Genomic DNA, 24,545 nt, shown 5'->3' with positions numbered 1-24,545 from the left:
TGTGCATTTAGAAAAAGCAACAAAAACCACACCATGTCATTACTTCTGCCGTATTTAATAACAGAAGCTAGCTCTTGCGCATTTAGGGATTAGCTCCTCTCCTTGGTCTTCAGAATATAAACCTTGCCATCAAAGTGTATAGAACTCACATGGAGTTCACTGGTCCTCTAAATTCTATTTCAAAATTTATCTCCCAAGTTGTACTCAGTATTACCTATATATTTTTATGTTCACATGTCAAATAAGCTCCCTTTTAGGCTGCCTTGTGTTTCAAATTCTCTTTTCCTTATAACATTGCTTGCCATGTCTTCATTGGTACATTACACTGTTTACATTGGTACAACATCCCAGCAGATAGATCTTTCTCCAGTGTTTTAATATTATTCCTTCACTTATAAGTTTATATTTCAATTGACTTTCTATCCTTTGCTTTAATCATCATATTCTTTTATATTTCATTTTACCTTGTGTTAGTTCTGACATTCTACTCACATATGTGAGCTGATCTTTTGTAAGCTTAACAATATCAATGTACACATTAGCTGTTAAGCGAAAAACTTAGACATCTGAGTTGCTGATTGAATTTGGACTTTTTGAAGAGTTTTACTTATTATTCTTTTAAATTTAAATGTTTATTTTTAATTGATGAATATTGTATCTATTTATGGAATAAAATATGGTGTTTAGATATATGCATACATTGTGGAATAATTATGTCAAGCTAATTAACATATCCCTCAGCTCACATGCTTAGCATTTTTTTTTTTTTTTTGTAGTGAGAACTTTTAAAATCTACTCTTTTAGCAATTTTGAAATATGCAATACATTATTAGGAACTGTGGTCACCCTGCTGTGCAATAGATCTTGAAAAATGTATTCTTTCTGCCCAACTGAAACTTTGTATCCTTTGACCATCATCTCATTTCCCTCGCCTCCCAGCCTCTTGTAACCACCATTCTACTCTGTACTTCTCTAAGTTCTACTTTCTTAGATTCCACGTGTAAGTAAGATCATGCAGTGTTTGTCTTTCTGTGCCTAGCTTAGTTCACTTAGCATAATGTCCTCCAGGTTTATTCTTGTTGTCCGCAAATGACAGAATTTCCTCATTTTTTAAGGCTGTATACTATTCTACTGTGTGTGTGTGTGTGTGTGTGTGTGTGTGTTATATATATATACACACACACACACACCACATTTTCTTTAAGCATTCAACCATTGATGGACACTTCCTCTGATTCTACATCTTGGCTATTGTGAATCATGCTGCAGGAAACATGGGAATGTAGACACCTTTTTGACATATTGATTTCATTTCCTTTGGGTATTTATTCATTTTCTTTCTTTAGCTGTCATGTTACGTGGGGCCCTAGGAGTTTGGGCTTCATCTAATATGTGATGGTGGAAGAATTTAACGTAAAATGAAGGCTAAATACACATGTCCTGGTTACAGCACTAACAATTTTTTTTACTTTTATTCTGGAAGAAATTTAACCTCCCCCCTCCCCCATTTAACAAATGAAGAGGTAGAGGTTCAGAGAGTTTAGGTGAATTTTCCAAGGTGTCATCACTAGTAAATGAAGGAACTGGATATCTAATCTTGGAATTCTCAATATCCATTGCCCGCTCTGCCATATCATGACAAAAATGATTAGTGCAGTGGACCTGTACAGGATAGATAGGACAGGTGGCCTCTCCTGCACTGGGCCAGGTGTGAAGTGATGAAGACTTGGACTGCGAAGCCTAGTAAAGCAATTAGAAGAGAGATGCTGGGGTGGGGGCAGGGAACACTCAACAGTTCCAGGGAAAGGGAAAAGTGGCAAGATGATGACATGAGGCTTCTCCAGTTGTTGAGGTCTCATAATATTCTTGGCTTTTCTGAACACAATGTCTTCCATTTTGTATCTCACTAGATTCATTAAGGGGCAATCACTGATGTCTGACTTTCTGATTATAAATGTGTAGGTCATGCCACCTTCCCAATTTTTTGAGGGAGTCAGGAGTTTGAAGGTCAAACTCTACTCTGAGATTAGTGTCTCGGATTAACCTGAAGCAGGGATAACTATCAGTGCCACTATCTTACCTGTCAGCGTGATGTCAGCCGGATGATCACACAGACTACAGGCAGCTGCCCTCTAGGTTGCTGGGATTTTTCCCAATGTACCAAGTGGCTAGTTCAAGAGACAACTCTATTTTAACCGAGGTATAGATGTGCTGCTAAATAAAAAGGTGGTGTCTATTTGAAGCTCTTAATTTTCTTCCAATCTATTAGGGCTGAAATGATATGTTTTCCTGCCTTTAGAATCTCTGAATCATTGGATTTCTTAGGTCATTTTTGTTTTGTTTTGTTGTGATGGGGTCTCACTATGTGGCCCAGGCTGGTCTTGAACTCCGGGGCTCAAACGATTCTCCTGCCTCAGCCTCCTGAGTAGCTGGGGCTAGATCATTGTTTTCTTAATAACACAAACTACTCCTTTAGTTTAAAGCAAGCATTCATTGCGAGCCAGTTGATTCTAAAATCACAGTATGTCGGCATGCCATATCGATTTTTTGTTTCATTTCTTAAACACTCAAAGATGCTTTGCCCTCCTCTACACAGCCAAATCCTGGAAGGAGCTGTCCATACCCACTCTCTCATAGTACCTTCTACTTATTCCATGACCTTCAAACTGGTCACCATGAACCACGGTGAATCCTCTTGCGCAGTAACTGGAGGGACCATGGACTTTGGCCACATCACTCCAACAACTTCCACCCCTGCCCCAACCAGTTTAGAACCAGTTATCCCCTCCTCCGGGAAGCCTTCCCTGGACAATCTGATTAAGTCATTGCTGCCGTACTATCCTGAAATTCACCTTCATTACACTAGCCACAATTAATAAATTTTCATTTGTGTGTGTATGTGTGTATGTATTTAATTTACAGGCCTGGTTAATCTGAGCCATGTGTTTTATGGAGAGCATCAGGAGGAGCAAAGGATCTTTCTAGGTGGTTCAGAAAATAGGTCAAGACTCACTATAGGAACTAGGAGTTCCTCAGACTCACTGAGGAGTACAGTTTGGTTTCTAGGCTCAGCTTTAATTGACTCCATGTGTCTTGTTTGTTTCAGGCATTTTATTATTGATGTTTCTTGTTTGTTATCCCTAATCTTTCATTTTCTTTTAAATTTGGTCTCCCCTGTAAGTGAATGAATTCCTCCTAGAACATGTTAAAGGCACCATTTTACCTTTGCCGCTGTTTATTGATGGCAACATCTTTATTCTTATTAGGCTAAAGCCACTTTTCCCAGCCAGTGTCTTTATCAGTAAAAGGAGACAATACATACTTCTGTGAGTTTTTATGAACATTCAGTATGTCAAATGCTCAGTACGGAGTCGTTACATATTAGAATCTCAGCACATGGTAGCTATTATGATTATTTCCAGTTTAATTTTTCTGGCTTACAATTAATATTTTACTAACTAGTTTAAATTCTTAGTATCTGCAATAAATACAGCAAGTCTATGATGGAGCAGTAATGCTATAATAGTTTCTGTTCCAGTCCTCTGCCTACGGGGATGTGTAAACATTTATAAACCCCAGTTTTGCTTTTGTGATCATTTCATATACATTACCATGCGCTTGGTAAGGTCCAACCCTTCCTGTTCAGTTTGTTCTGTTCGAACTTTCTTTGGTCTTTTCATGATGGAAAATAGGTCACACGGAGCAGAAAGTATTAAACTTCAACTTTCTAGGTTATCATCTTTCTGTGCATTATTTTTTGTAGAAACGGACTTACCTTTATATGAACTGTCTGCGGCTTGTCCCTCCCTTTCAAGATGGCCGGTGAAACCACGGGCTCTGAGGTCTAATCAGGAATCGCTCTGAATTCCCTGAAGATTAACCAGCTCGAGTATAGGCAGAGCCAAGAGTTACGCTTCCCGCCCGGTCCCCAGATTACTTAGCCCTTGCCTAGGGCTAAATAAAGGCTGACAACCCAGGGTAGGAAGGGATCATTCTTATTTGAGATTCTGCTGGGTGAAGCCTAAGGGCATGGATGAAAAGTCAGGATTTGGAAGGGAGCCAGAAGCCAAAAGCTGTTCCCAGAGGTCAGGGAAAAACAGAAGCTGAGTGCAGGGCTGAAGCCAAAAAGTAGATGATGAATTCCACAGTGAGCCGTGGGAGCTGTCCTGGAACAATGCCTGAGATGTGCGCTGGCTCTCTGGGAGCACTTACGGCCCCTTTAGGTATGAGAACCCGGCTCATTTAATGACCATGAGCAGAAATGATCTGCCTCCCTGTTTCTCCACCTGTGCAAGACAGTTTCCCAGTCAGAGCACAGATGAAGCTCCTTGAAATACACGTGCATTGCTGGTCCTTGCTGAAGCCTACAGTTAAGACTTGGTCTGGTAAATTGAAGTTCATCAAATAAGATCTTTTATAAAAGACGGTGGCATAAACACAAAATATACTGTGAACATTTCCCTTAAGAAATGTAGCATGTTGGTGTAATTACACATAAGACTGATTCAGTTTTATAATTACAAAACTGTTTTCATAGGATTCAGTGTTAACTCAGGCTCTCAATATGTTGCCAGACAAGTCTGCAAAAAAAAAAAAAGTTTCTTACTCTTCCCTTTTCCTTCCCTAACAATATCTAACTAAATAAAAGTTTATAATCCGTCAACAAAACTTGGTTTCTTTACTTTCTCTTCTTCACACATTGAACAATAATGGCAGTGACCTAGATGTTTTTTGTCTGCAAACTAAACTATATTCTGAAATCTTAACATTGATCTTAACTGTTGATTTTGTATTTTTAGAACTTGCATTTTTCACACTTACAATTGGCTTTAGTTTCTTTTTTTTTTTTTTCTTTTGAAACGGAGTCTCACCCTGTCACCCAGGCTGGAGTGCAGTGGTGCGATCTTGCCTCACTGCAACTTCCATCTCCCGGGTTCACGCCATTCTCCTGCCTCAGCCTCCCGAGTAGCTAAGACTACAGGCGCCTGCCACCACGCCCAGCTAATTTTTTGTATTTCTAGTAGAGACGGGGTTTCACTGTGTTAGCCAGGATGGTCTCGATCTCCTGACCTCGTGATCCACCCACTTCGGCAGGCATGGGACACCCATGCAATTAGAGCCCTGGGGGGTCCTTGCAAGTCACTTCTGTCACAGCTTTATGCTCATTGCAAATGGCACCTGAAGGCAGCTGGATGGGTGCACCCCTCACCTCTTTCCAACGATTTCACAGTCCCACTTTTTCACAATCTCACTCCGGTTCTGCAACGTGATCCCTTTTTTTTTGCTTTACAAGTCTTAGCATGAATTAAAACCACAAAACAGGTCACCACCTTCATCATTAACATATCGTGGTCCTTTCCCCTCTCATTTACCCTACTCTGTGTATCAGAGAAAGCACCATCCTTCTCCCAGTGGCCGGAATCAGAAACCCCTGCGTGACCCTCACTGTCTTCCTCAGTGCCCGTTTCTAGTCCATCACCAAACTTTTGCTAAAGTCTTACACCCTAAATATGTTTTAAATCTATCTTCTCTTTGCAATCTCACCACCCATCTCTGGTCTGGGTTACTGGGATAGCTAATTGTCTGTGTCTACTTGGCTAGGCTCTAGTACCATTATTTAATCAAATGCTAATCTAAGTGTTGCTGTGAGGTATTTTGTAGATGTGGTTAACATCTACAATCAACAAAGGCGCTTACCATTGTTAATGTGGGTGGGTCTCATCTCAATCAATTAAAGGCCTTAAGAGCAAAAACTGAGGTATCCCAGAGAAGAGGTAGTTCGACTTCAAGATTGCAGAATCAACTCCTGCCTGGATATGCAACCTGCAAGCTTACCCTACAGATTTTAGATGTGCTAGCCCTTGCAATTGTGTGGACCAATTCTTAAGTCTCTTTAGATAGATAGATAGATAGATAGATAGATAGATAGATAGATACATACATACATACATACATACATACATACATACATAGATACATAACATAGATAGAAGATAGATAGGTAGATGATAGATTGATAGGCTGTTGATTCTATTTTTCTGGAGAGCCCAGACATACATAGCTATTGTTCTCTCTTAACTGGCATCTTGGTTATCTATTGCTGCATAAGAAACTGCCCCCAAACTGATGGCTTGTTTGTTTTCAATGATTTCATATTCTCTCTCAGTTTCATGGGCTGCCTGGGCTCAGCTGGGGAATTCTTTTGTTGTTGTTGTTGTTGTTGTTGTTACTGTTTTTGAGACAGGATCTCACTTTGTCACCCATACTGGTGTGCAGTGGCACCATCACAGCTCACTGCAACCTTGACATCCTGTGATCAAGCAATCCTCCTGCCTCAGCCTCCTGAGTAGCTGGGACAGCAGGAGCATGCCACCAAGCCCAACTAATTTTTGAAGTTTTTTGTAGAGATGGGGTTTCCCTATGTTGCCCAGGCAACTCCTGGGCTCAAGCGATCCTGCCACCTCAGCAAGGTGTTGGAATTACAGATGTGAGCCACCACACCCAGCCCAGGGAACTCTTAATGGAGGGCTTTCATAGGATTGCAGTCCACTGGAGTCATCTGAGAGCTTGCCTGAGCTGGACGTCCAAGATGTGACACTCACATGTCAGTTAAGTTACCACTGACTGCTTGCTAGGAATTCAGCTAGGGCTGCCATCTAAAGGATCTTCAAAGGAGCCTCCACATATGACTTGAGCTTCTTGCAGCTCAAGAAGACTCAATTCCTTGGGGGAATGGCTGGATTTCTTGGGGAAGTGTCCAGAGAATGAATGTTCCAAGAGATCCAGGCAGAAGCCACAATACTTTTTATGACCTAGCACTGGAAATCCCAGAATGTCACTTCTTCTGTAGTATTCTACTGGTTCAAGTACTTTCTAAGGCCAGCTCCAATTCAAGGGGAGGAATTTTAGGTTTCATTTCCTGACATGTGCATGTAGGGAGAGAACGAGTTGATGGTGGCCACTGCAACACTGGGTCATTGCCTATCCTTCTCACTGATCAGTGGGATCTTTCTGCAGACCCACTAATCTATCCTTACTGAAGCCAGGGTGCACATCCTAAAATGTATATCCCATGTGTTACTTCCATAACTAAGACCCTTCAATGCTTTGCCCTTTCCAAAGAAATCCACATTGTTGACTTTGTGATGCCTATAAAACTCTTGCTATAGTTCTCCAGTATTCTCCACCTAGTTCTCCATCTCCCAAGTCACAGAGGATTTCTTTCAGAATTTTGCACATTCTATGCTCTCTCTCTCTCTTCTCCCGGCTTTCACATTCCCTCTTTCTTGCTTCTCAAACAGTCTTTATCCCTCCATCTCCTTCTCTTGCCTCACCTGGCTAGTTCTGTTTATCTTTAACTTTTCAGCTTAAGCCTTGTGTCTTGTGGGGAGCCGTCCCCAAACTTTGGGTGGCTTAGGTACTTTCCAACGTGCTCTTGACCCCATGGCTGGCCCAGTTCCTTGGGCTTGCGTGACTGTGGAACTGGACTCAGCCAAACTTGCTTGTACTTTGCTTTATTATGGAGCCAGCAAAATATAAACACAAGATTAAGGATTCAAGAGAGTGGATTGTCCCACTCAGAGCAGCACCTGAAGTGCTCCAGGCATCTCAGTCTCAAAGGTCCACTGTTGTGACAAGAGGAAGCGAGCTTTTGTGCTGCAGTCTCACCCCTCCCAGCTCCCTCTGTGAAGCCTCAGAGGTATATAGTAGGCCTGGCCTAGCCCAGCTCTTCCCTCCTCCTCCCCTTGTTGCAGTGTAGACTGACGGCACCATGTTCTAATTGTCTGCTGTTGTCTCTCTCCCACTAGCTAAGAGTTCTCCATGGGATGTTCTCTGTCTTTTTTTCTGTTATGTTCCTAATAGTAAGAACAGTAGTAAGTGCTTGATTTGTTTATCCATTCATGTCCACGTGAATTATATTTGTTCTTCTGGGTATTTCCATCCTATCTTTTTGCAGGAGTTTGTCTTGGGTTTACCCAGCTCCAAGCAATCTGTTGCCTGGGCAGGGATTTCCACCCCTAGCCTTGACTCCATGCACTTCAGTTTCCAACCTGCAGCCCCTTAACCTGTATCTGGCTGGGTCTTCAAGGGCCAGGGAGGGATTTGGGCACTGTTTCCCTCTTTTATTATGCACATAGCTGTGGATATTCAGCACAGCTTAAGAATATTTGATCACAATTTCCAAAATTTCTGAAGATGTAGACATTTTCCCATGAAGGACAGATGATATGGTTTGGCTGTGTCCTCACTTAAATCTCATCTTGAATTGTAGCTCCCCTAATGCCCATACGTTGCGGGAGGGACCCAGTAGGAGATAATTGAATCACTGGAGTGGTTTCCCCCATACTGTTCTCATGGTAGTAAATAAATCTCATGAGATCCGATGGTTTTATTAGAAAAGAGATCCAGGCCGGGCGCGGTGGCTCAAGCCTGTAATCCCAGCACTTTGGGAGGCTGAGACGGGCGGATCACGAGGTCAGGAGATCGAGACCATCCTGGCTAATACGGTGAAACCCTGTCTCTACTTAAAAATACAAAAAACTAGCCGGGCGAGGTGGCGGGCGCCTGTAGTCCCAGCTACTCGGGAGGCTGAGGCAGGAGAATGGCGTAAACCCGGGAGGCGGAGCTTGCAGTGAGCTGAGATCCGGCCACTGCACTCCAGCCTGGGTGGCAGAGCAAGACTCCGTCTCAAAAAAAAAAAAAAAAAAAAAAAAAAGAAAAGAGATCCAGGTGGTTTCACTTGGCTCTCCTTCTCTCTTTGCTTGCCGCCATGTGAGATGTGGCTTTCCTCCTCCTTGCCTTCTGCCAGGATTGGGAGGCCTTCCCAGCCATGTGGAACTGTGAATCCATTAAACCTCCTTTCCCTTGTAAATTACCCAGTCTCGGGTATGTCTTTATTAGCAGCGTGAAAACTTCTAATACAACAGAGTTTATTCATGTCTTGTAACAGTGACTGTGTGGGCTTTCTTCTTAACTTTTACCCCCTCTGTGCATCTTTGCCATGCTTTATTTGTGCATATGTCAGACAACAATTACAGGGATGTAGGGCAGTATTAAGAGCACACAGCTATTAACACTAGACTGCCTGCATGCAAGTCTCAGTAATGTTGTTAGCTAGCTGTGTGACCTCAGGCAAGTAACTTCACCTCTCTGACCCAGCTTCTACACCTGAAAGATGGGGACAACAACAGTGATGATAATGTGCTTCCCTCATAAGGCTCTTATAAGGATTAAATAATATATTAAGTGCTTGGAAGAGTGCTTGAGACAGTAAAAGCCATGCATGTATTTATTATTACTATTTGTGCATCTATAGACACGAGCCTCAAACACACGTTTCCCTTTTTACGCTCCTATCTGAGCCTTTGTCTAGCGTCTCTCTTTCTGGGCCTTTTCTGTGGAAAGTTCTGTCTGTGTAAACCTGCTCCTCTGTGATCATGTGTTTGCATTTCTGTCTATTTCACGTTTCTCTATATCCTTGGTTTCTGTGGGTGACTGTCTTTTGCCTTCTGTCTTCATCTCTTCTGTTTTTCTCAGGGCTCTCTTTCTGTGTTTTATTTCATGTATCCATCACTTTTCTTTCCTCCTCTGTTTCATGAAATGTTCAATTATTTCTTCTTTTTTTTCCTTGGTTTCTGCACAGTCTTAGTTTGCTCTTTCTCTTTAACCTCTCCACCTCTCTTCTGCAGGTACCAATAACATCAGAGCTGAAATTTAGAAACTATTTTCTGAGCTCATTAAATAGTTTTCTATTCCCTTTTCAAACATTTATGAGCTTATGAATACAATATTTTCTATGGCTCTCTAGGGGGGAATCAAATTGTTCTTTGCTTGCACAACCGTCTATTGATTTTTCTTCCTGTGGTTCAGTGACCCTTTGTAGAGAAAAGACTCCCTCTATCTTGCTGACCTTTCTTTCTGGACCATAGTTAACAGCCATTGTTCACCTTTGTTACCTTGTTCAGAGGCTTCTTCCATCTTCTGCTTCTCATCTACATTGTGCTGTCCCAGGAGCAAGATGAGGAGAGGCTGGGGGTCCGGGTCATTCTTTGGCATATCCCCAGAGCCTAGCACAGTGCAAGGCACCTGGGATGCCCTTGATGGATATTTGTGAAAGGAATGAATTCATTTGGGAGTACTGAGGTTTAGGGGAAGACCAAGAAGAGCATCTCGTATCGAGCCATTATCATAATGCCGTGCTGCCTTTGTCATTCTTATTTATTTTTATTTTTTGAGGGGGTGTCTCTGTTGCCCAGGCTGGAACGTGGTGGCATGATCTCAGCTCACTGCAGCCTCCATCTCCTGGGTTCAAGTGATCCTCCCACCTCAGCCTCCTGAGTAGCTGGGACTATAGGCACCTGCCACTATGGCCGGCTAATTTTTGTATTTTTACTAGAGACAGGGTTTCACCACGTTGGCGAAGCTGGTCTCAAACTCCTGACCTCATGATCCACCCGCCTTGGCCTCCCAAAGTGCTAGGATTATAGACATGAGCCACTGTGCCCGGGCTGTTCTTTCCACCTACTAAATATATCTCAAGTCTCCTTCCTCCTCTTTTCATTTCTAAAATTACTCGTTTCATGTAGGCCCTTTTAATCTTTAATTAGGTGACTCTAGCAAAAGCCTCGCAGCCAAGTCCCAGCTGACTTTCCTCCCTCTAATCTCCTTCCACTGCCATCCATCCTATACGACCCAAAGAATTATCCTCAAACACAGGTTTATTCATTCAATGAGGAAATATCTATCAAGTGCCTCCTGTGCTGGGTGCTATGTTAAAAGCTTCATCACAAAATCTCCCCTAACTCCCAGATTGGTTAAGTGCCCCTCCCCTGTGCTGCTCTCACAGCCTCGTATTATGGTGAAATGATACTTAAATACCAGTGATGCTTTGTGTCTGTCTCTCTTAATACACTTAAGCTCCCAGAGGGCAAGGCCCATTCATGTTTTATTCATATTTGTATTTAATACTTTGCAAATTGTAACACCACGACCTTGGGCCATGGCCATCACTGCTGGCTGCTCAGTGAATGTGGGCTGAATTGCTGTATATATCGGTCTTTGTCTCAGTCAGCTTGGGCTGCTGTCACCAAATGCCATAGACAGGGGGCTTTAACAACTCACATTTATTTCTCATGGTTCTGGAGGCCATGAAGTATAAGATAAGGGTGTCAGCATGGTTCTGGTACGTTCTGGGTGAGGGCCCTCTTCTGGGTTACAGACAGCCAGCTTCTTTTTTTTTTTTTTTTGAGATGGAGTCTTGCTCTGTTGCCCAGGCTGGAGTGCGCTGGAGTGCAGTGATGCGGTCTCCACTTACTGCAACCTTTGCCTCCTGGGTTCAAGCGATTCTCCTGCTTCAGCCTCCCACATGGCTGGGATTACAGGTGCCTGCCACCACACTTGGCTAATTTTTTGTATTTTTAGTAGAGACGGGGGTTTCACCATGTTGGCCAGGCTGGTCTCGAACTTCTGACCTTGTGATCCACCTGCCTCGGTCTTCCAAAGTGATGGGATTACAGGCATAAGCCACTGTGCCCGGTCCCAGCTTCTTACTCTAACCTCACGTTTATCAGAGCTCCTTCAAGACCCTAATCACCTCCCAAAGACCTCACCTCCTAATACCATCGCACAGGGGCTTTGGGTTTCAACATACTTATTTTGGGGAGACACAAGCATTCAGTCCATATCAATCCTCATTCTGTATCTTGAAGCTACAGAAGTTAAATCTAATTATTCCTTTACCTTATGGTCCTTAAAATATTCAAAGAGAGCTATTGAATCCCCTGAATCTGCTCTTCTCCAGCCGGGACGTTATTAGTTCTTCACCTACCATGGATTTCAATCTGTTCCCTCCAGACAGGCCCTGGTTTGTCAATTGCCTTTCAAAGTAAAGCTTCCACAACAGACCCAAGCACACCAGGCATGGTTTTGAACATTACAGAGTAGCACGTATCTCTCTCTTCCCTTTGTAGGCACGATTCCTTTAAATATGCAGTTTCAGATCACGCTTGAAGTTTGGAAAGCCAGTGCACACTACTGGGTTCTAGAAAGTCAAGCGAAAGCCTGTAAATCTTCTTCTTGCCTTCAATGGCCTCTAACCAGAGATGACTTGTTCTCAACCTCCAATACCAAAGTATTCTTTCTCTCTCACCTTCTCCAGGCCTTGCCTCCCATAACTGCACAACACAGGCCCAGAGGCAAACACACAGACTCCTGCAAAGTCTAGAGCAGTCACTGGGACATGAAGACTGTGTGTGGAGGCTGGGCAGTGAGGGTGCAGGGAGTGGGTCTTCTACTCTATGTGACAGCAGTGGAAAGGCCCCTTGAGCCCAGAAAGCTCTTTTACTTTTTGTTAAAGAAGTTCTTCCAAATACGAACTTGAGAAATCTAGAAAAATATTTTGGGTTGTAAGATATAGTGGCTCAGGTAAGAACATTTTAATTTCCCCCATTGCACACCATGGTTTTGTTGGAAATAAATTTTTGGTGCTGCAAAAGAAATAGCACTCAAACATAAATTTTCTCAGCAAGGCAATTTTACTTCTATAGAAGGGTGTGTCTCGTGAATGGAGCAATGGCGAGAGCACACCTGAACAAGGGAGGGGAAGGGGTTCTTATCCCTGACACAGGTAGCTCCCGCTGCTGTGACATTCCCCTGTTGGCTAGGGGTGGACCACACAGTCTAAGCTAATTCCAATTGGCTGTTTTAAAGAGAGCAGGGGTACGAGCCAGAGTGGCAGGGTGAGCAGTTTTGGCAGGAAAGACAGTTACAGAACAGGTGACTAAAGGTGACTCAGGTCAGAGCAGGTGACCAGGCGTGACTCAGGACACAGCAGGTGACCAGAGGAATAGATGTGAACTAGTAATTACAACTGGTAGGAAGGTTGTTTACTGAAACTAGGGGCAAGGAGACAAGGAGAACGAGGAAGTTAAACTTTAAAATGGAGAACAAAGAACTGAACATACTGACATACTGATTCTTTGAAGAGAAATGTAGAACTTACTATATTTAACAGCTCTTTGCAGTGTAAGCGCTGGCAGTGGCTTTAGAGGAAGAGTTTGAATTCTGGGTTTGAATCTTTGCTTTGCTACTTACTGCCTTACAGATCATCTCTAAACCTTTTTATTTTCCTTCCTACTGGATCACAAACACTATAAAGGCAGAGACAATGCTTAATTTATTGACCAATGTGTAGCCAGCACTTCTCATAGAGCTCAATATTTAATAGGTGCTAAATAAATATGAATGAGTGAATAAATATGTCATATGTGACCTTCTTAACTTTATTATCCTAAGTTATCCTCATCTATAAAATGAGAATATTAACTGCGTCTATTTTGTAGGGCTATTATAGGGCTTAAGTGAACTAATCTATGTAAAATATTTAGCATGCAGTGAGAATGCACTAAATGTTGGTTATTGTTATTATTCTTGGTCAATTCATGAATTACGTGTCAAATAGGGCAAGAAGAGAGGCAAAAAAAGGGAGCATCAAGAGGAGAGAGGCAAGTGCTGGATTGTTGGCTTATGTATGTTATGTTTTCACAAAGAAAAAGAAATGTGGCTATTTTAGAAGTGGTTTGGATGGTAAATAAATCCTTTGACTTTCTGCTGGTGCTTACATTTTAAAACTCTTTTTCCTAGGACCCTCATTAGAAACACAGAAAATGAATTCTGGAAAGGTAGCTCTTTATCAACACCTGGACAGTGCCTGCAGCCTCTACCTTATGGGAACTTTTTCACATCTCATTAGGGAGTCTCAGAGTTTAACAAACAGTAGAGGTGCCTGGGAGTCATGGGTTTGGGCCTTTAGGTTGTTAATATTCAGGTGTCCTGGGTCTGTGAACTGTAAGCCTTAAGTAGTTGTTAACACTTCATGGAAATCCAGGAAGCACTGAATTTAGAACTGAAGAAGAATTTTAACCTGAGACTTGAAACAAAAACAAACAAACAAACAAAAGAAACAGAAAAAGAAAATAGCACCTACAGTGAAAAAAAACAAAAAGGAACTTTTACAATTTTAATAAAGATCCCTTTCTCAAAAGGAATTTGTAATGCAAAGATGATTTGACATCTGGATGCAAAGGTGATTTTGCAGATCTCCGATTCCATCTTTATAGATCCAGGTGAAAAGCATTAAGTCAGATTCTCCCAGAACCAACCTACTCCTTGAAAGTTAAGCGTTTTTCAAAGTATATGAACTCTCTTGAATTCTAAAACTCGGTGCAGTACAGAAAGTCCCGATTCTTTCCTAGGGGGATGGAGGGCAGTGTATTCTCTTTTGAACCTGGATTGCACGGAGGAAATTGCTCAAGGTAGAATGCAAGAAGAGTTAGACTCTCATCAAGCCAGAGGCTTCTTTTCAGTTTATTTTAGGGCACATTGTTCAGGTCACCTGATAATCCTGCTCCCATAGGGCAGCTTATATATCTTCCATGTAAAAGGAGAACCTCAAATGCCTCAGTTATACAGGCTTTGAAGCATTTATATGTAAGTTGCATGGTGGCCTTTGAATTGAGTCTAGATAGGTTTTCAGCAAGATGCTACCAGCAATACTTCGGGAGCAACAGCCTATGCTCTGGTGGTACCATTTTGGAAAGCATTCTAGGGGAAGAGGCTTAGATAATGGCATTTCTCCAATTACAACATACTCTAGTGTAAACTGCAGAGAACTGAATGTCAAAACACAAAGGTTTGAGTTGTTTACAACCTGCAGGCTTTGGTCATATAAGTCACCCTCTCTCAACCCCAATTTTCTCATCTTTAAAATGGGAATAACAGCCAGGCATGGTGGCTCACGCCTGTAATCCCAACACTTTGGGATTTTAGGGGTGATGAGAAATAGAGTAATAGAGATAAAAATTCCATTTTGTTTTATTTGTTGTAAGAGCAATACTGGCTCTTACTCTCTGCCACATGGATGAGCTGGAAAGTGACAAAGAGCGTACACTTATCACTCCGCCACTGCACACGAAAGCTGGAAAAGTCCCCTTAGCCTATGACATCTTAGATTATAATTCTGATATTTTTCCTGGGAGATTATAACGAGTGCTTTGGGGTTGAATGTTGATTTTTGATAGTGAGATCTTCAAAAGTTGCAAGGGGAATGGCTAAACCAACTCTGGTACATCCATACCACGGCAATAAAGAACAATCTGCTGCTACACAAGGTATATTAGTCTGTTCTTGCACTGCTCTAAAGAAATACCTGAGATGGGCTAATTTATAAGGAAAGAGGTTTAATTGGCTCACGGTTCTGCAGGGTGTTCAGGAATCATGACTGGGGAGGCCTCAGGAAACTCACAATCCTGGCGCAAGGCAAAGAGGAGGCAGGCACATCTTACATGGCTGGAGCAGGAGGAAGAGAGAGAAGCGGGAGGTGCTACCCACTTTGAAACAACCAGATCTCGTAAGAACTCAGTCACTATCATGAGAACAGCAAGGGGGAAATCCACCCCCATGATCGAGCCACCTCCCACCAGGCCCCTCTTCTAACACGGGACTACAATTCATCATGAGGTTTGGGTGGGGACACAGACCCAAACCATATCATATGGCAATATGAATCTCAAAAAACTTTTAGGCTGTGTGAAAGAAGTCTTACATAAAAGCATACATGTAGGTCAGGCATGGTGGTTCACGTCTATAATCCCAGCACTTTTGGAGGCCGAGGTAGGCAGATCATCTAAGGTCAGGAGTTCGAGACCAGCCTGGCCAACATAGTGAAACCCCCATCGCTACTAAAAATATAAAAATTAGTTGGGCATGTTGGCGGACGCCTGTAATCCCAGCTATTCGGGAGGCTGAGGCAAGAGAATCGCTTGAACCTGGGAGGTGGAGGTTGCAGTGAGCTGAGATCGAGCCACTGCACTTCAGCCTGGGAGACAGAGTGAGACTCCATCTCAGAAAAAAAAAAATACATGTGATATAATTCTTTTCATGTACTAGTCATATACTAGAGCAGGAAAAACGAGTTTGTGGTGAAAAATCATCACAAAAGTGTCCTCTGGGGCTTGGCGGAGGGTCTGGAGATAGGAAGTGTTTGGAGGTGACATGCACTCAGATCTATAATTTACTTTGAATTGCAACAAGTACAACTATAAAATTGGATTGATGGACAGATACATAATAAGGCAAAAATAGTGAAAAGTTAATTGTCAAATCTAGCTGCTGGTTATTCAAGTGTTTATTGTCCAGTTCTTTTAACTTTTCTATAGGTTTGGAAATTTTATACGATATTTAAAATATATAATTTCAGAAAAAGGCCCAGTGTGGTGGCTCAGGCCTATAATCCCAGCACTTTGGGAGGCTGAGGCAGGCAAATGACTTGAGGTCAGAAGTTAGAGACCAGCCTGGCCAAGGTGGTGAAACCCCATTTCTTCTAAAAATACAAAACATAAGCCAGGCGTTGTGGTGCACGCCTGTAGTCCCAGCTACTCGGGAGGCTGAGAATCTCTTGAACCTGTGAGATGGAGGCTGCAGTGAGCCGAGATCCCACCACTGCACTCCAGCCTGGTCAACACAGTGAGACTCTATCTAAAAAAAAATTTCAGCAAAAACTCTATTAATATTTTTAAAAAGCATAAGAGGAGATCTGATTTAGTGTTTTTGGTGATGCAATATTCTTGTAGGCACTGAATATCCTTGGAGAAATTACTTGCCAAAGGTAAATGAGGATTTATTATGTTGCCTTTTCTCAAAATACTGGATAAAATAGCCATTACAATTATATACAAGTAAGAATTTCTGAATTTGCAATATGTCACACAAATTTTTATCAAATTAAATGTATAATTAAAAACTACTTAGTATCATGTTTTTCACTACATATCATTTATTTTCATCTTTTTCTTTTGTTAATCTCCATGAACCATCTTTTTTAAACGGTTGGTTGTAAAATACAAAAAGAAATAATAAGTGGACGACAGAATCCAATGAAGAAGGACGTACTATTTTAACGAATATTGTAACTTATTTAAGTCAACTGATAAGAAGTATTGTTAAAAACCTTAACTTTGAGGTGCAAATATCACACTTACTTTTCATGCCTTGAGAATTACTGGAGTTCAGAAGACTAAAGTTTAGATGACCTTGACAAATTAGATCATTGTATTTTTTCAAAAGGGCAAAATTCAGTAGAAACATGCATGGAAGCTTACTGTTAAGGACCTAACCAATAATAGAAGTGTGGGCTGAGGACGGACTATTTCTAATGACTCACTACCATCAACATTTCTTGCTGAATATTCACTGACTCTTGTCTTATGACTGGATCCAGCTTGGATACAGATTTTTCAGTAATATGGAGAAATAAGTTGAGGTTTAAAGATAAATGAGATGACTAAAATCATGAAAAACTGGTCATATGAGGAAAACCTGAGAGAAGGGAAAATTCTGTAAACTCTTCAAGACCGAAAAAGGCTAAAGCTTTGCCTGATTTCCATTTTCAAGTACGTGAAGTATTTTTATAAGGAGATTCTAGGAAAACCTAACAAGTAAAATGGATTTACATTAAAACATAGTTGGATTGTGCAAATGCAGAAATCTCTCTGACTTTAAGGTTGATTAAACCCTGGAACAATTATCAAGAGACTTTTAGGAATCTACATCGTTGGAGAATTGAAGAAATGAAATATGAATTCTAAGTAGTTCTGCGTGCACCTGCCAGAGGTTGGAGGTTAACTCAGATGATCCTTGAAAGCACTTCCTAGGTCTACATTCTAATAATAATGTTTCACTCCATGGTAATCATTTTGAAATGTAGCTTGGTATTAATTTATGCTTCTCTGGGCTTGCTATAAGGAATGGCAACTTTAAATTCGCCTCAGTTAAAAATTCACTGTATTAGATATTTCTTTTTTTATTGGACTTACAATAAATGATTATGTATTGTTTTAGTGACTGTGATACTGTTCTTTAGTTTCTGTATTTTATAATTATTATAAAATCATTAAAATGAATCCTCTCATTTTTTGTTTTTAGTGTTAATAACGGTATCATCAGAAGAAACTTTGTATTTTTAAAAATGTTACATTCATGAGCATTTTCTATTGATAAGAAGGTTCCTGCCTGAGTATAAGTGTGTTTAACTGCTTTGTCATTGATCTTGCCAAGTCACCATGCCACGATCCAGGGCCAGTTAGAAGTCTAGTGAGATTAAAAAAAAAAAAAAAAAAAAACTACCAGGTGCAGTGGCTCATGCCTGTAATCCCAACATTTTGGGAGGCTGAGAGCACAGATTACTTGAGGCCAAGAGTTCAAGACCAGCCTGGCCAACATGGTTGGACCCTGTCTTTACTAAAAACACAAAAATTAGCTGGGCATGGTAGCAAGTGCCTATAGTCCCAGCTACTCAGGAGGCTGAGGCAGGAGAATTGCTTGAACCTGGGAAATGGAATTTGCAGTGAGCTAGATTGTGCCACTGCACTCCAGCCTGAGGGACAGGGCAAGACTCTGTCAAAAAAAAAAAAAATTGGCTTTTGTTGCAATTGCTTTTAATGTTTTTGTCACGAAGTCTTTGCCCATGCCTATGTCCTGAATGGTACTGCCTAGATTTTCTTCTAGGGTTTTTATGGTTTTGGGTTTTACATTGAAGTCTTTAATCCACCTTGAGTTTATTTTTGTATAAGGTGTAAGGAAGGGGTCCAGTTTCCGTTTTCTGTATATGGCTAGCCAGTTTTCCTGGCACCATTTATTAAATAGAGAATCCTTTCCCTATTGCTTGTTTTTGTCAGGTTTTTTGAAGATCAGATTGTTATAGATGTGTGGTGTTATTTCTGAGGCCTCTATTCTATTCCATTGGTCTATATATCTGTTTTGGTACCAGTACCAGGCTGTTTTGGTTACTTTAGCCTTGCAGTGTGAAGTCAGGTAGCGTGATGCCTCCAGCTTTGTTCTTTTTGCTTAGGACTGTCTTTGCTATATGGGCTCTTTTTTGGTTCCATATGAAATTTAAATTAGTTTTTTTGAAGAATGTCAATGGTAGTTTGATGAGAATAGTATTGACTCTATTAATTATTTTGAGCAGTATGGCCATTTTCACAATATTGGTTGTTTCTATCCATGAGGATATAATGTTTTGTCATTTGTTTGTGTTCTCTGTTATTTCCTTGAGTAGTGGTTTGTAGTTCTCCTTGAAGAGGTCCTTCACCTCCCTTGTAAGCTATATTCCTAGGTATTTTATTCTGTTTGTGGCAGTTGTGAATGGGAGCTCATTCATGATTTGGCTCTCTGCTTGTCTATTGTGGGTGTATAGAAATCCTTGTAATATTTGCACATTGATTTTAAACTACAGAGCTTCTGCATAGCAAAAGAAACTAGCATCAGAGTGAACAGGCAACCTACAGAATGGGATTTTTGCAATCTGCCCATTCTGACAAAGGTCTGATATCCAGGATCTACAAAGAATTTAAACAAATGTACAAGAAAAATGAAACAACCCCAGGATGTGAACAGACACTTCTCAAAAGAAGACATTTATGCAACCAACAAACATGAAAAAAAGCTCATCATCAATGGTCACTAGAGAATGCAAATCAAAACCACAATGAAATATCATCTCACACCAGTCAGAATGGCAATTGTTAAAAAGTCAAGAAACAGCACATTGGGAGGCTGAGGCAGGCAGATCACTTGAGGTCAATAGTTCGAGACCAGTCTGGCCAACATGGTGAAACCCTCCCTCTACTAAAAAAAAATTAGCGAGGCCTCGGTGGTGCACATGTGTAATCCCAGGTACTCAGGAGGCTGAGGCAGGAGAATTGCCTGAACCCAGGAGGCAGAGGTTGCAGTGAACCTGAGATCATGCCACTGCACTCCAGCGTGAGAGAGAGAGACTCTGTCTCAAAAAATAAAAAAATAAAGTCAAGAAATAGATGCAGTTGAGGCTGTGAAGAAATAGGAACACTTTTACACTGTTGGTGGGAATGTAAGTTAGTTCAACCATTGTGGAAGACAGTGTGACGATTCCCCAAGGATCTAGAACCAGAAATACCATTTGACCCAGCAATCCCATTACTGGGTATATAGTTAAAGAAATACAAATCATTCTACTATAAAGGCACATGTACACGTATGTTTACTACAGCACTGTTTATAATAGCAAAGACATGGAACCAACCCAAATGCCCATCAATGATAGACTGGACAAAGAAAATATGGCACATATACATCATTGAATACTATGCAGCCATAAAAAGGAATGAGATCATGTCCTTTTCAGGGACATGGATGAAGATGGAAGCCATCATCCTCAGCAAACTAACACAGAAACAGAAAACCAAACACCAGATGTTCTCACTCATAAGTGGGAGTGGAACAATGAGAACACATGGACACAGGGAGGGGAATATCTCACACTGGTACCTGTTGGGGATAAGGGGAGGGAGAGCATTAGGACAAATATCTAATGCATGTGGGGCTTAAAACCTAGATGACAGGTTAATAGGTGCAGCAAACGACCATGGCACATGTATACCTATGTAACAAACCTCCTTGTCTGGAATTTAAAGTACAATAAAAAAAAATTAAAAAGAAATTAAGACTAAAGGAAAGACAAAAAAAAAAAATTAAGAAAGAGAGTCAGTCCCAATCCTCAAGGGATTTAGAGCCTGGAGGAAAAATAACAAAGTCATCTTTGTGAATAATCATCTTCTTTTTGAAAGTCAGTCTGGCAAAATCCTCTTTTGCATCATCCATTGTGGTGTCTATTTTCAGTTTCTTAATCTTACACCTTGGCTTCCTTTTTATTCTTTTCCTTTGCAGAGCAAAACTTGCTTCCTGCTGTGATGCTGTTCAAAACTTTGTTGTTTCTCAGAATAACACTCCAGTTGGGACTAACATGAGTTACGAGGTGGAAAGCAAAAAGGAAATCCCAATTAAAAAGAACATTTTTCATATGTTTCCAGTGGTGAGTAAAGATTTGTGGTGGGTTGTGGTACCATTCCAGGTGAATTTTCTTTTACTTTAAGCTGTAACTTACAATTATGATGGAATCAATTAAAATACCATATTGTTTTGTTGTATAAAATTTGGATAGTGGGCCATTTTTTAAAAGGGCCATTTTGAATGCAGTGTGGCTCTGTAGGGAAGGATTATTTATATCTTAAATGATAAGCTCTTCCAGTCCTGAGTCTTCCAGACTCTTCTTCGAATGAGATGAGACGCTTGGGCTTCCTGCTTAGTAATCACTGAGGCTTGTGAAGACGGCCATTTTTCACCTCAAATAAGATTCTTCCAATTGTCAGTTATGGTGACTAAATCAATTCCTTCACAAGGAACGGTGCGTTTATGTGGCTCATCTTTGGGAAGTAAATAGGTGAGGATTTATAGTCAATAAACGTACCCACCATAAGATAGAGATTGTTGTCTGCTGTGTTCACTGATATATCCCAAACCCCTAGAACATTTCCCAGTATGTATATGCATTCACTACCTATTTGTAAAATTAGAAAAATGAGTAATGATAGGATAAAAAGCCAACTTCACACAGTGAGGAGAAACTCGACCCTTAATACAAATCCTCACTTGGGGGAAATTTTGGTTCTGAGGAACATAAACATCTCATTGCTTCTAAACATACACTCTCCAACATCTTTCTACGATTCCATTAAAAAGCAGTTAGACCATGTCAAGATGGTCAAAACAGGATCCCTCTACATATGCAGTATACTAACTGTAGGATATGAGATTCTTACAGTTTTCTTTTGTTGGAACTTTAACCTCTTTCAGCTAATTTTTGTTGCTCATGTAAGTTGTTCCCTTTTTTTTTTTTATGTTAGGATTCAGAGGAAGAATAACTTGTTGAATATGAGTAAGAAATAAATAGAAAATGATAGAGAAAAAATACTGTATATTTTCTGGAAGTAAAAGGGAACAAAAAATATAACTCATAAAGCATTCTCATGATGCCCTGAAATGACCAGTGATTGAAAAGATGATAAGGAAAGAGTATTTATCTTTCCTATCAGGGAAAGCCTTGGAAAGTTTGACAGTGGACCCTTTCACTCATTCATCCATTCAGGTTTTGCCAGTGTCTGCCATGTTTTCCACTGACCAGAACAGAGGAGCAGCAACTACTTTACCCTCATTTGGCCCTTTGAAACGATTAACTTAATATAGGCCTGATAATTATGTATGCCACTGGGAACTGCATCCACTTTCCAAATTTATACTTTTTTTTTTTTTTTTTTTTAACTGAGTAGAGGAAATTCTGCAGTCAATACAGCACCAGTTGCAGCGCCGGGTCCCATTTTTTTGTGTTGCTCCAGCTTCCCCTTTCATGGACGGGGCTTGTGGTGGAGATGTCCTCTTTCCCACTTTGCTTTACTCTGCCCTCCTGCATGCAACTCTCCGGAACGAGCTGCTGGGCACACAAGAAGATCGCATTAAATGTTTTGATGAAATGATGTACAGCCACTTCCTCCACAAACTTTGCTAAGTTACTTGCAGAGAAAAAACCAAAACTTGATTTTCAACCAGAGTGGGCAATGAGCAGGCAGTGGAGTGTGCAAATTTGCATTTTCTTAGGAGGTTTATTTAAGGAAATGTTGAGGTTTGTAATTTATTTAAATTCATGTGGAACATGAGATACTAAAGCATATAGATGTTTTCCTCCCAGTTGACCAAGAAACCAGAGAAAAACATTCATTATTGTGAGTGCATAATTTGAGATATGTTTCCTTCAGTAATCTTTTCTATTTTACACCATAAAGAGCCTATCTGCATTTTTGCATCCTACCCTATCTATAAAATTCAGAATTTATGGTGGCACCATTTAGTAGATACTGGCTGAAGACATCTTGAGCTAGAAGTTCAGTGACATGAAATAGCCTGAGGTATCTGGGAATCATTCATTTAAGAGCCAATCACTCTGCTAGCCATTGCAGATATAACAAGGAATAAGATACATAATTATACATCATTAAGTTATCATTTGAATCCATGGAATTGTGAGAAACAATAATGTGTAGTTGTTTAGAGCAGGTACTCTGGGGCAAACTGTCTGGGTTCCTATCCCAGTTCTGCCACTTTCTGTCTGTTACTTGGACTCATGCCTCCATTTTCCCATCTGTAAAATACTCAAAAGTTTGCTGTGTAGGTTAAATGTGCTAATAAAGTATGTATCTGAAATAGTGCCTCTTGCTTAAAAAGCGCAATATGACTTTTACGTTTCAAAGACAAACCTACAAAGAGAGTTGTACTGAAACTGAGTTTCTTTGCTAGTTGGGCAGCTCCCAGAGCCAGCATCAGGGGCAGACAGCAGTCACGGTGGTTCTGGGGCATCTTCTGTCATTCTGGGCTGCTCAGAACCATGTCAGCCCTGGACTGTTGCCAGTGGGGCTGGTAAACTGACTTTGGCAAGGGTGACGTGCCTTGATTTTGTAAACTTTGCCAAATTCAGTGGTGTCAATACCCCCATCCTGGACAATTTTTAGTGACCAATGGTTTAAAAAAACAACTCACAAAATTCCTGAATATTTACCAGTGGCCCCTTCAATGCTTACAGGCCAGGGTCAGGTTCGTTTTGCGCACGTGCAGTCAATTAATTACTGTGATACCGGTTTTGCAAAAGAAATAAGATTTATTCACAAAGCCACATTTTTGTGTGAAGGGTGAAGAGCTTGTTGAAGTGTGTGAAGTGTGTGTGTGTGAAGGTGGGAGAGCTTGTTGAAGGCCATGAAATGGATATTGAAAGCCGTGCACTTTGCACTACGCAAGATGGGGAGGGAGAAATGAGAGGAAATTAAAAATAACAAATAGCCTCCCTGCTCTCGAGGACTTACACCTTAATCCTACAGACAAAATCAGTAGATCAGGACCTCGTCACTGGGAAGCATGAGCTGGTACCCCGACTGTGGGCTCGAGGTCACATTATTACTTTATGGAAGGTGACCAGGAAAGGGGAAGTACGCCATTGAATGGAAAAGTTAGATTTCGAGGCTGCAGAGAACTTGGGGAAAATAGGAAACCTTCTGGGGTAAGCAGGCCGGGTCCTAAAAGGAATAAAAAAGATTCAGGTCTTGGAAATTAATGTGAAATATGTCAGTCCAGTTGGTAGACCTCCCTGAAGCACGCTGGCTGGTCATTCACAGAGATGGCAGGCATAAATCTAATGCCTTACTGAGCCTGAAGGTCTAACTATTTAAGAAGCACAGGAAATTTTTGCTAAATCACCTATTAATTTTATGCCTTAGAGTAGATTTAATGCTGCTTCCTAATTTCTTTATTTTCTCTTTCTTGCTGAAAATGTCCTTGTTTATCAGAAAGGCAGAATATGGGGTTTTGCCATTCTAATTTTTTTCCTTAATTATGTGATGAAAAATACATGATACTGTATTTTGTATTATTACATTATGCCGTGTGTTCTATGCTGTCTATTTCTCTCAAGAGAAATGAAACAGGTTCACATAATGATTTATTTTATTTTATTTTACTTATGCATTTTTTTTTTTTTAAATTTAAGAAACAGGGTCTTGCTCTGTCGCCCAGGCTGGAGGGCAGTGGTGCAATCACGGCTCACTGCAGCCTGGAACTCCTAGGTTCAAGTG

The 24,545-nt window shown here is 40.9% G+C and overlaps 1 protein-coding gene across 2 annotated transcripts in view; it reads left to right on the top strand.

The window, feature by feature from the left end:
• ST8SIA6 (ST8 alpha-N-acetyl-neuraminide alpha-2,8-sialyltransferase 6) overlaps positions 1-24,545 on the top strand; it is a 138,108-nt gene that overhangs the window by 101,412 nt on the left and 12,151 nt on the right. For both annotated transcript variants that reach the window (XM_033208757.1, XM_033208759.1), the window contains exon 5: positions 20,761-20,905. In XM_033208757.1, the coding sequence (XP_033064648.1) occupies positions 20,761-20,905 (145 nt within the window). The remainder of the gene's footprint in view (positions 1-20,760; positions 20,906-24,545) is intronic.

Source organism: Trachypithecus francoisi, unplaced genomic scaffold (genome assembly GCF_009764315.1).
Source record: "Trachypithecus francoisi isolate TF-2019V2 unplaced genomic scaffold, Tfra_2.0 Lachesis_group9, whole genome shotgun sequence".
Classification (NCBI taxonomy): domain Eukaryota; kingdom Metazoa; phylum Chordata; class Mammalia; order Primates; family Cercopithecidae; genus Trachypithecus; species Trachypithecus francoisi.
Note: the sequence above shows the minus strand (reverse complement) of the source record. Positions and strands in the feature narration are given on the sequence as shown.